The 12025-nt window shown below is 32.8% G+C and overlaps 1 protein-coding gene across 1 annotated transcript; it reads right to left on the bottom strand.

Moving 5' to 3' along the window:
* Positions 1-1517: 1517 nt before the first annotated feature.
* On the bottom strand, positions 1518-2792 carry LOC143585552 (photosystem II 10 kDa polypeptide, chloroplastic-like). The gene is made up of 5 exons (XM_077067312.1): positions 2583-2792; positions 2402-2460; positions 2263-2318; positions 2118-2170; positions 1518-1738 (listed from the first exon to the last, which is right to left on the bottom strand). Exons 1-5 carry the CDS (start codon positions 2725-2727, stop codon positions 1644-1646), a joined length of 408 nt encoding a protein of 135 aa, XP_076923427.1. The 5' UTR covers positions 2728-2792; the 3' UTR covers positions 1518-1643.
* Between the last annotated feature and the right edge of the window lie 9233 nt (positions 2793-12025).

Raw genomic sequence — 12025 nt, 5'->3', positions numbered from 1 at the left:
AGTTCTTCCTGACCTGGAAGTGAAACAATCTCCACATGGTATATTCATTTCACAAGAGAAGTATGCAAAGAACTTGTTAAGCAGATTTGGAATGAAGAATAGTACAACAGAAGATACTCCAGTGAATGCTTATGATAAGCTTCTGCTTGATGATCAGGCTAACAAAGTTGATGAATTCTTATTTAGAAGTTTGGTAGGAGGGCTCATTTACTTGACACATACAAGACCAGATTTGGCATTCGTTGTCAGTCTAGTATCTCAGTTCATGCAAGATACCTCCAAGATCCATTTTGGTGCTGCAATATATGGTATGAAAAGGGTGCAACTATCAACTTGATCGGATTCAATGATAGTGACTGGCCAGCAGTTTAGATGATAGAATAAGTGTTTCAGGTCATGTGTTTAGTTTGGGCAGTGGTGCAGTAACCTGGTGTTCAAAGAAGCAGTCTACAGTTTCCTTGTCAAATACTGAGGCTATATTGCATCTACTGCTGCTACATGTCAAGTTGTTTGGTTAAGAAGGATATTGAATGATCTTGGATTTCCTTAAGAGACAACCACTACAATGTAATTGTGATAACAAGTCAAGTATTAATCTCAGCAAGAATGTGATGCATGGAAGAACTAAGCATATTGAGCTTAGGTACCACTTTGTTAGAGAAATGGTGTGTAAAGATGAGATCAGTCTGGAATATTTGCAGTACACATGAGCAGCTAGCAGATATTATGACAAAAGCATTGTCTCGTGAAAAGTATTTTACTTCAGGAAGTTGCTTGGTGTTATGGAATTTGAATCAAGGGAGGGTGTTGAAAGTTAAATCAAAACTCACGTGTTGATGGGAGGCATGTGTTGTGCATGTGCTTATCGTGTTTTATCCTAAATTATTTTAAATGTTTTTGAATTTGTTTTTTGAAAAAAGCTGTTAGCTATTGTCCGGTTCTTTTGCTTGGAGCGTTGCTTTATTTCCTCTATTTAAGAGAGGTTTATTTTCATTCTATGTATGCACTTCTGATTATCAATATTATCAAAAAAAAAAAAAAAAAACTTTTGTTTCCTTTAATCATTCATTATTTGTGTTGCAATTGCTCTTTAACACCAACAGTCCAGTGTGTTGGAACTAGGTAAGCCTAGGTACAAGCAATAAGCCCAATCCAACCAAGCCACTAAGCCATCAACATTGTCAAAGTGATTGCAAACTCTCAAAAATCTGCCCATATTTGCAGGATGTCATTCATTCTTCTGCTTTCGGGATCTTCACTTCCTATTTTCTTCTCATATTGTTTTAACACTTATTGTCACTCGTCAAATTATATGTTTGTGCTTGTGTTTTGATACTATTAACATTACATATTATACATAAAGAAATAAATTCGTACACCACCAAAAGTTGTGTTTTGTATATTGTATCATGTGGATTCGATTTTGTGCTTTGTTGTGTATCAAACTCAGAAGCAAATTAGTCCAAAAACAATATTTAAAAAACAAATACGACATTAAGAAAAGCACATTATATATGTACTTGAATTCAATATATATATAGTAAGCATAGAAAATTAAATGGTGGTACATGGCTGATAGTTTGTTCTTGTATGGTACATGATATTCTAAGCAATTACTTAGTGGTAACAAGATGGAGATTCAATTATTGTGCCAAAGCACTTGTGCTGTAAACCAGAAGTGCACCACCTCCTAGAATTCCGGCCAAGGTAACTGCCCAAATCAACAAACCAGTTGTGCCTGCATTTTATAATGCAACTAAGAGTTAGCCTACTATCTTGTTTTGACTGTTTGTAGGTTAAATGTGTGCTATACACTGCTAGTTATAGTTTATTTGGTTATACCATATACTCATATATTATTGGTTTGGTTATCATACAACTTTTGGTTCATTCAGATCTGAATGAGTCAATCTGAATGAACCTCTGTCCTATTCAGCAACAATAAGTCTGAACGATTCAGACCTAATTTTATGTTTTTCTGTTTGAAACCATTCTGAATGAATCAAATGTTTGCATCTGAATGGTTCCATTCAGATATAAACAAACAGCCCGTTAGACTGTGAGATGCCATTAATTACCATATTCACCAGAAAGAAAAGAATAGACTAATTACTTACCACCAACATAGACATCACCACTTGGAGACCACTCATCTTCATTGTAGATTGGACTGTGAGATGCCATTTACCATATTCATCAAATGATCTCTTCAAATATATTGTGGAAAAAAAAAAGGAACACTAGTATTAGATTAATAAATACCTGTATCCATCAACATTAGCACCATACTTGTCAACATACTGGTAAACACCCTTTCCCTGAATCACAATTCACAACCAAATTATTAGCTTTAAATTGGTGAACTTTTGGACCAAATCATTAGATATTATAGATACAAAACCTTTGGCTTCCTTCCAGATGCATCTAGCCCATCCCTCAATGCCATTCCACCATTAACTCCTGTGAAAACAAAGAAAGAAACTCTATTAATTTGATAGAATTGATGTGAAAGAAAGAGAACCATCTTTTTATTTGTAAAATTGATATGAAAGAGAGAGATGAGAGAGAGAGAGATTAATGACCATATGGTTTGTCAGTTTTGAGCTTCTTGACACCACTGGCATAAACCCTAAATGGAGTTTTGGAGGGAAGAGAAGGAAGACCCTTCACTGCTACAACTGGAGAAGAAGGCTTGAGGTTCAAAGAAGACATCACTGTGGTTGCCATTTGTGTGCTTGATCTTCACAGGTTTCTTGATTTGCTGCACCTAAATGTAGAAATGCTTCGGTGAACATGATATGATATTATGGAAATTAAACCATACATCAATTGGTGATTTCCATGTTGACACTTGTCAGTTAAGCTATGGTCTACTTGTGGATGTGGATTTCATCGCATTATCTTAATGCAACTAGCACCTATCAGGGTTTACAAAAAAAAATACAATTTTTTTAGCTATAGAAAAAATAACGTTTTGAATTTTTGTTTTATAAATGTTGTGGACTTGGTGTTTTTGCCTCTTATATAAAATTTTTGTTTTAACCACCCAATGGCTCTTGCACAAACGTTCACAAACGTCACGAGGTCGACATGTCCACATACATTTATAGAGTTTAATAATTTTATTTTATGCTTAACATATTTAATAAATATGTATATTTATAAGAATTTATAAAACTTGTAAAAGTAAATTATGTAATAAAACATATATAGTTAATTTTTTAGACTTATATATTTAAAGATTTTCGATATCATATATAAGATTTTATAGAACAACCATCAAGTAAGATTTCATCAATAACCAAACTATATGAAGGGTCTTGTAAGAATGAATTAAATGTAGGTACACCATACCTTTTTCATAAAAAATTAGTCAGCAACTGCTTCTACTAGATCCTCGACATCTAAAGCATATATGAACTTGAAAAAAGTATGAGATGTATAGTTGACAATAGGTTAAACTTAGAAAGAACTAGGATTTCGACCCCCCGCAACGCGGGGGGTTGTGAAACCATAGCCGAAATTTAGACGTTCCTAGAAATATCCGGCAATCGTATATAACAAAAACTGTCATCCCAAATGATAATAAATATATTAGCACCAAAACTTTTACTTCGTTAAACAAAATGAATCTAGAAATTCACACAAAAGTCTCCTAAAAATTAAATGCAAACTTATATTTACAATACCTAGACCTCAATTTAAGAATAAAGGGATAAAAAAGAAGTCTCCAGGACCTCTACATTCACTCTCTCGCTGAAGTTCCAGCACCACCATCACCCGAACTTCAAATCTAATCTCCTGCAACAGCCGAAGATTATCATAACTATGAGTTGATTATCATAACTATGAGTTGGTATTTCCATTGCTACTAAGGAATATCTCTCATGTAGCCACCAAATGACCTAGTAACAAACAGTAAAATGAGCATATAATCAAACAAACAAAACGCACCTAGTTTGTCTGCAAAGCCCCATAGAGCTTTAACACACCGAGTTCGAACTCTTTTTAAGTTAAAGGTGCAAGATTTGAATCAAACCACCATGACTCCATGGGCCATCTGTAAACCTTTTAAACTGCATCAAGGGTGGCAAATTCAACATGTCTATAACCTGCAAAATAACCATCTCTCTTAACAATAGCAACAAAAATAATTTAGAAGAAGCAAAACTAATTTAGAAGATACAACGGAATTAAATGAACAGGTCAAAATTCAAACTCACTCAAAGTGACAACTTGAAGGTGGGGTTTTGTTGGATTTTAATAAAGGGCACATGGACATGATAAACGCAAGTGTACAAAATCCATATTGTGACTGACGCGGGACGGCTTGCTAATGATTCCTAAACCATATGCAAATCGAATTCCCGACTCCTATTTCTTCCTCTAAGATTACATGCATTCATGATTCCTTCAACAGAACATAATGGAGCCAAGCAAGCATTGATTGCATAGTGCGTTAAAAAAATTGATAAAAACGAAAAGGTACTAAACACAATTGATAATAAAAAAAATTAAGTGATTAGAAGTATAAACAAAGAGACTTATATGCATTTCTTGGAATTTTGGTAAAAGTAATATACCATGAAAGTGAAAACCCCAAAACCTCCTTTACAATAAATCTGCATTTTAAGTAAATGTCCAAAATTTAATAGAAATCACATTCAAAGCCATGCACAGACCCCTCTTTGATCCATGATTTCACAAATTGCTTGTCGATGTATCAGGCGAAACATACAAAACCACATTTACTACAAACCATATCCAAAGCCACGAGAATACTTGTTTCAAACAGAAAAAAACATCAATCAATACGGGTCATCTCACATTTATCTATTTTTGTTTTAAGAAATAATGAATCTTCATTAGAAAAAAAATTCAACTTACCAAAGTAATTACTTGGTGACGATTGAAAACTGTGGACGAACGGTGACCGCACCGATGAACAAAACCACATTTGCATGTACACATTTTGTTGAAACTGATGGATGGTTTAGGCCATAAATAAAATTGCCCCTTAAGTAGATCAGAGAACATGTATCCATTCGCTAAGTGCTAACCGCCGCTGCCTAGGGTTTCAGAAATGGAAGCCGGCAACAGTCGTATCTAATCTGAGTACCGATGGCAAACAACATCACCGTCTTAATTTGGCCACCACCATATAAAACCAAAAGTCGAGGGTATCCAACACGCCGTCATCTATGGTTCCAAAATGGAACCCGGAAACAGACGAATCGAAGTCCTAAATTACTTTTATGAGTTAATCACATGATACATTGAACACGACCTGTTGAAAATTAAACAGCAAATTACCTGTTTCAGTGCAGCATATGAAAATAATTTAAAACAATGAAGTCAAGTTACCTGTAACCGAAGACATTAGTTTGCATCAAATTCCAAATTGTATGTAATAAATAATCAATGAAGATATACCTCAAAAGCCAACAAAAATAAAGCACTGAATTAAAAAATTACCATGGAACCCACTCTCTAAGTTTAGTTTCTCCAATCAATCCTTTCTCTCCGCTCTGCCACAGTTGTTCCGCCATTTTTAAACTGAATTAATAAGAGCATCGATTAATTGAATGATAAAAATCGTTGATATTTAAGAGTATTATCTCAATTTCAACTTCCAGCAATCATTGAGAAAATCGGGTGTTTTGCAATTGAAGTGAGGGAGGTTACCTGGTTGGAGAAGTGTTAAACGGAAGAAATCCAACAATTAAAAGCAGCTCATTGAATTGTTTTTAATTTAACATAAATGAAGAAGCAACCTGCGTAAGGAGCAATCAGTAGTAACAAAAAGCTCAATCGATTACCTTACAGCAATGCAATCAAAATCTAAAAACTTACCTTATGGTTTGGATGGATGCATGGACGTTCGGCAGCTCGCCTAACCTAAAAGAGAAAACCCTAAATTGCAGATCAGGATCCAAACCTTTCACTGGCATACTTTTCGGGGGGGGGGGGGGGGGGGGGGGGGGGGGGAATTATCATCATGTAAACGGACGATTATTAAGTTCTTTATAAAACTAACTTATAAAAGATGAAGCACGACGGAGTAAGCAATTACCGGCCAAATAACGATCATCGTTGTGCGCCGTCACCTAGGGTTCCGTTTCAACAGCCGTCAGCACCATATCACTGCCACGAAAAGTCCGGAAACAGTGGCGACGACAATGAAAGAAAAGATGTACCACGTTGTCGGAAACGGCAGGACAACACCATCTACAACTCTCACAATCGCAAACGGTGGGTCATCGGCGTAACCAGAGAAAGTAAGAGAGAGAGAGAGTCGGTGTAGGTAGAGAAAGAGAAATGGTGAAGTAGAGAGCATAAATGTTAAAACAGAGAACACATAGCAACAATGGTGATACCTGGCAATAAAACCAGCTAACAGATAGGAAGAAAAAACCGATGGATTACACGTGGTGTGATGTACATATTTCACTACAGGATATACAGCTGTTGATGCACAATATCTCCCGATATTGCATATTTATAAATGTACAATATGAAGATATAAAATATCATAAAGAGATGAAGATCTATAAGCAGACGTAAACATGCAAAAGGCCACCAAAAGTAAAAATAAATACTAAGCCCCTAAAAACACCAAGTTGAAAACTGTACACAATCCTTAAAAAGTTAACCTTAATTCTGCGTCTTCACGAAATATTATCATCGATCATCTTCGAAGAGGTGCAAGTCTAGCAAATTCTACCTATATCTACTCATCCCAAGTCAATTTGAATGTACCTATACTCTTCCTCTAATCCACAGTGATGGTTTCGACGACTCAAATCACTATTGTCACATGTCTTCTTTTCACATGCTAAAACTATCTCAATCTACCTTCTTTTAGTTAGTAAATACAAAATATTATAAACTTATATATATATATATATATATATAACACTTGATCATTAAAGATAACACCATTATAGTAAGTATAAAACCATTGTATATATAGCACCCGATCACTAAAGATAACAACCATTACAATCATTTTATAACACCACTAGTGCGAGTCTCGTGCATTACACGGAGAATTGAAGAAAATTATAAAACACTAACCACAATACAATTAAAAACAATTACTATATATTGTTACTACAACTACAAGTTGTGTTAAATTACAAAAATTACAAAGCAAACATTAAACAAATATTTTACAAATAAGTAAAATTTTCCTTGTATGCTACTTGTGGTTGTATTGGTTAATATACCTTGTTTATCAAAAATCAAAATCTTTGGCCCATGTCTGCTTGTAACTCTTGGTAATTTCACATATAACTGTCCGTAAACATAGGTTCTTTCAAACACAAACCAACCCTAGATAATGATTGACCTTGGTCTTTGTTTATGGTCATCGCGAAACATTTTGCAAGGGAAGCTGTCGTCTTTGAAATATAAATGCTATTAATTTGTTGTCTGTTGGAATCGATGGTGTTCTATGGATCAAAACTGTATGTCCACTGTTAGTTTCAAAAATGATTTTTGCTTTAATAACACGAGTACCTAAATATATTATATGTAGTCTAGTACCGTTACACAACAATTCTTTATGGTAAAGATATATAAGTAGCATAACATAACCCCAACTTTTAGTATAAGCTTTTGGTTTGGTAGTACGGATATTCTTAGACCATTAATAATGGTTTTTTTGTTTAAGATATTTAATATTAACAGAATTTGTGCTACATTTTTGTGATATATTTATAAATGTTATAAGGGGAATTGAATACGGTGTTGTTAGTCGTGTAATCTAGGAAGATTAACTTGATTAAAAGACTGTTTTATTTTAATTAAAATCCCCTCCATATTTAAGGTCACAAAGCGTAACTCTTTGAACGGAATCCAGATTTTCATCCAAAAATCCGTTTTGCAGGTTTTTTAAAATAGAGTTTTTGTCCTTTTATTTGATTAACTTGTTTTCCTTCTATTATTATTATTTAGGTGAATATATTATATATAAACTCATAACGTTAATATGCATACCTTAAAATCCAAATGAAAATATAAAATAAATCAAAAAGTCGCAAGCACTAATGTACGATTTAAAAGTTCTACATGCTTATCAAGGGGGCGGGGGGAGATTTTAGTTTGTTTTTTAAGTAGTTCATCTAATCTCATTGAAAGTAATATAGAACTTTGGAGAAAAGTTACATTTGAATAGCATTTCATCTAATCTCATTAAAAGTAATATAGAGTTTTGGGATTTAGGGTTTTACTGGAATAAAAGATCGTAGATCCGAATAAGACTAAACTGGGTGAGTAATGGCCCATGTGGGATTCATATTTTGAAAATGGGTTAAAAAGTATAAGAAGGGCTAAGAGAGTGACAAGTGGCATGAAGTAGTAGTCTTTTATTAGAATAGTATGATAGTATGATTGATCATTACAATCATTTTATAAACTACTCGATCATTATATATGTTAAACATATATTATACAATAACTAATCATTTATTACAATCAAGCTATTACTAGTTGATCGTTACAACACCATGTCACTGTTGAATGTGATTGCTTGAAAGGAAAATTTCATGATGAGTTAGTCAATCTTTTAGCAAACTTAGCTATGAATATTCAAAAATGAATGCGAGAGGATTTGAGAAGAGGGGCAACAGTGAAGATGCCACTCTTCTCTTAACATGAACATTAATAATGGTTTTTTTGTTTAAGATTAATATTAATATATTATATGTAGTCTAGTACCGTTACACAACAATTCTTTATGGTAAAGATATATAAGTAGCATAACATAACCCCAACTTTTAGTATAAGCTTTTGGTTTGGTAGTACGGATATTCTTAGACCATTAATAATGGTTTTTTTGTTTAAGATATTTAATATTAACAGAATTTGTGCTACATTTTTGTGATATATTTATAAATGTTATAAGGGGAATTGAATACGGTGTTGTTAGTCGTGTAATCTAGGAAGATTAACTTGATTAAAAGACTGTTTTATTTTAATTAAAATCCCCTCCATATTTAAGGTCACAAAGCGTAACTCTTTGAACGGAATCCAGATTTTCATCCAAAAATCCGTTTTGCAGGTTTTTTAAAATAGAGTTTTTGTCCTTTTATTTGATTAACTTGTTTTCCTTCTATTATTATTATTTAGGTGAATATATTATATATAAACTCATAACGTTAATATGCATACCTTAAAATCCAAATGAAAATATAAAATAAATCAAAAAGTCGCAAGCACTAATGTACGATTTAAAAGTTCTACATGCTTATCAAGGGGGCGGGGGGAGATTTTAGTTTGTTTTTTAAGTAGTTCATCTAATCTCATTGAAAGTAATATAGAACTTTGGAGAAAAGTTACATTTGAATAGCATTTCATCTAATCTCATTAAAAGTAATATAGAGTTTTGGGATTTAGGGTTTTACTGGAATAAAAGATCGTAGATCCGAATAAGACTAAACTGGGTGAGTAATGGCCCATGTGGGATTCATATTTTGAAAATGGGTTAAAAAGTATAAGAAGGGCTAAGAGAGTGACAAGTGGCATGAAGTAGTAGTCTTTTATTAGAATAGTATGATAGTATGATTGATCATTACAATCATTTTATAAACTACTCGATCATTATATATGTTAAACATATATTATACAATAACTAATCATTTATTACAATCAAGCTATTACTAGTTGATCGTTACAACACCATGTCACTGTTGAATGTGATTGCTTGAAAGGAAAATTTCATGATGAGTTAGTCAATCTTTTAGCAAACTTAGCTATGAATATTCAAAAATGAATGCGAGAGGATTTGAGAAGAGGGGCAACAGTGAAGATGCCACTCTTCTCTTAACATGAACATGAATTCTATTCTATTCTTGGCCGAAAAGTTAGCGAATTCGGATTCATAAATTATCACGCAGGAACAGGCGTAGGCAAAGAAAATGAATGAAAAATCTTCAATACCTTGAGCGGTCGTTATGGCTGGTGAACATCAAATCGTGAATAAGAAAGAAAAAGCGTGAGGAGAATGATCACATGGGTGGAAATTTTCCATGGATCAAGATAAAACCTTACTATAAAAAAACCTTGATCATAAAAAATAGGAACCTTGATTAACTAAATTTTAAACCCTAGTTAAACATACTTAACCAAACCTATTATAAATATGGCTATCCATGAGCATACTGGATCTGGAACACCACCTGTCAAATCCTTAAGATAAACTAGAAGTCAATAAATAGGTGGGTCAATGAGCCATTGACTCACAAAATGGTTACAATATATGCAACAATCCAAAATATGAACAATGGGAAAGTGAGTTTGTTCCATATCGGTGAAACGGAAAATGACATGTCCCACATTGCTAGAATGATAAATTTGTAAGCTTCTTATGAGGAGAATGACTCACAAGATAATATTCTTATATGACAAGGCACATCCAATGGCATTAGAGGGGGTGCGGAGCACCAGACGTGCACGCATATGGGCTCAGTAATGGGCGATGTACGCAAAGTGACGCTTTGATGGCGCACTTTACACTTCGTAACACTGCGAGCCGCCTTGGAATTATTGTGGAGTGGAACAATCAACACAATAAAATAGCATTATATATTTTTATTCCTGTAACAACTCGGTTTTTCCATTTAATATTTTTGTCCATTTACCCGACCCGTTTTATGTTCGGGAAATTTTATCAATAAAATGATCACGTTTATCGAGTTAAATTAATTGTTATAATATTATTTTTAATTATTTATTTAAAACATATTTATAACTTTCAATTTATGACAAATATAACCCTAAACTAAGTTTCTATCCCAGTATGTTTCCACCTTCAAATTACAAGGACCAATATGCAAACTTGAATAAAGTTATATTATATTATTATTAAACCAAAACCCGAATCTGTTTTGGAACCAAACCCGTGACCCATTTTGTTTCTTGTGTCTTAATCTTCGTGTTATATTAAGAATTGATTTTGCCAAATCGTTATTTCGTCCATTACTACATCCACCGACGCAACGAATTAGGAAAAGAAGATCAATTGAGTTAATAATTAACCTGTCATATATCAAAACCCCTTCATACCATAATCCATTGTTAAAAATACAGTTAAACACATATACGCCATCATCATAACCCTGCGACCAAAACCCTTGAAGTAATTAGATTATCTCACCCTGCAGTATGTTTCCCTCATCGTTTTTAAGCCGTCGGAATGTGGAGCGATTAAGCCATCATTACGTGAAAGTTGGAAATAATTCGTTTGTGTTTCTGATTCGTCGTATATCCAATAACAATAACCCTAATACTAATTAAACATCCATATAACGAACTTATCAATTGTAGAATTAGGGTTCTATTGGATTTGGGGCGTTTGATCAGTGTTGTATTTCAATTTATGTTCTTGTGTCATAACCAACTAGGCACACCTTGCTGTTGTGTGTGTGTGTGTGTGTGTGTGTCTAACTCATTGAACCGGCCAGGGGCGCGGGTTCGAGCCCCATGGACGCAGTTTGTTATTTATTTATTTTTTAATGATTTTAAATGTTCTATAACTAATATTAATCATTATTAAATATTAAATAAACCATATTTTATAAAACCGACTCTTTAACTTTACGATTTCTTGTTGTTGAACATATTTTTAACCATATATAATATATACATTATATATATATGTATATATATAATATATTTATGTATTTTTTTAATGAAAATATATTGGACATATTAAAACGTACTAAAAACGTTTTGTACTAAAAACGTTTTATAAAATTTACTTAAACTAATCTTCGTTATTGGTTCGAAATAAATATTTATTAATATATTAGTATTATTATTATTATCATAATACCTATTTTAATTTATTTATCTATTTAATTGATTTATATTTGTTTTATTATAAGTATAATATATATATTATATATTTACTTAAATTATTTTATTTTATTTATATATTTTCATCAAACATTTATATTAAATTTATTTATTTAGATTGCTTAATTACTTATTCTAACAAGTATAGTTTGATGATATTTTAAAA

The sequence above is a fragment of the Bidens hawaiensis genome, unplaced genomic scaffold (genome assembly GCF_021521415.1).
Source record: "Bidens hawaiensis isolate Kalapana, Puna unplaced genomic scaffold, B.hawaiensis_p1.1 tig00033887_1, whole genome shotgun sequence".
NCBI classification, from domain to species: Eukaryota; Viridiplantae; Streptophyta; class Magnoliopsida; order Asterales; family Asteraceae; genus Bidens; species Bidens hawaiensis.
Note: the sequence above shows the minus strand (reverse complement) of the source record. Positions and strands in the feature narration are given on the sequence as shown.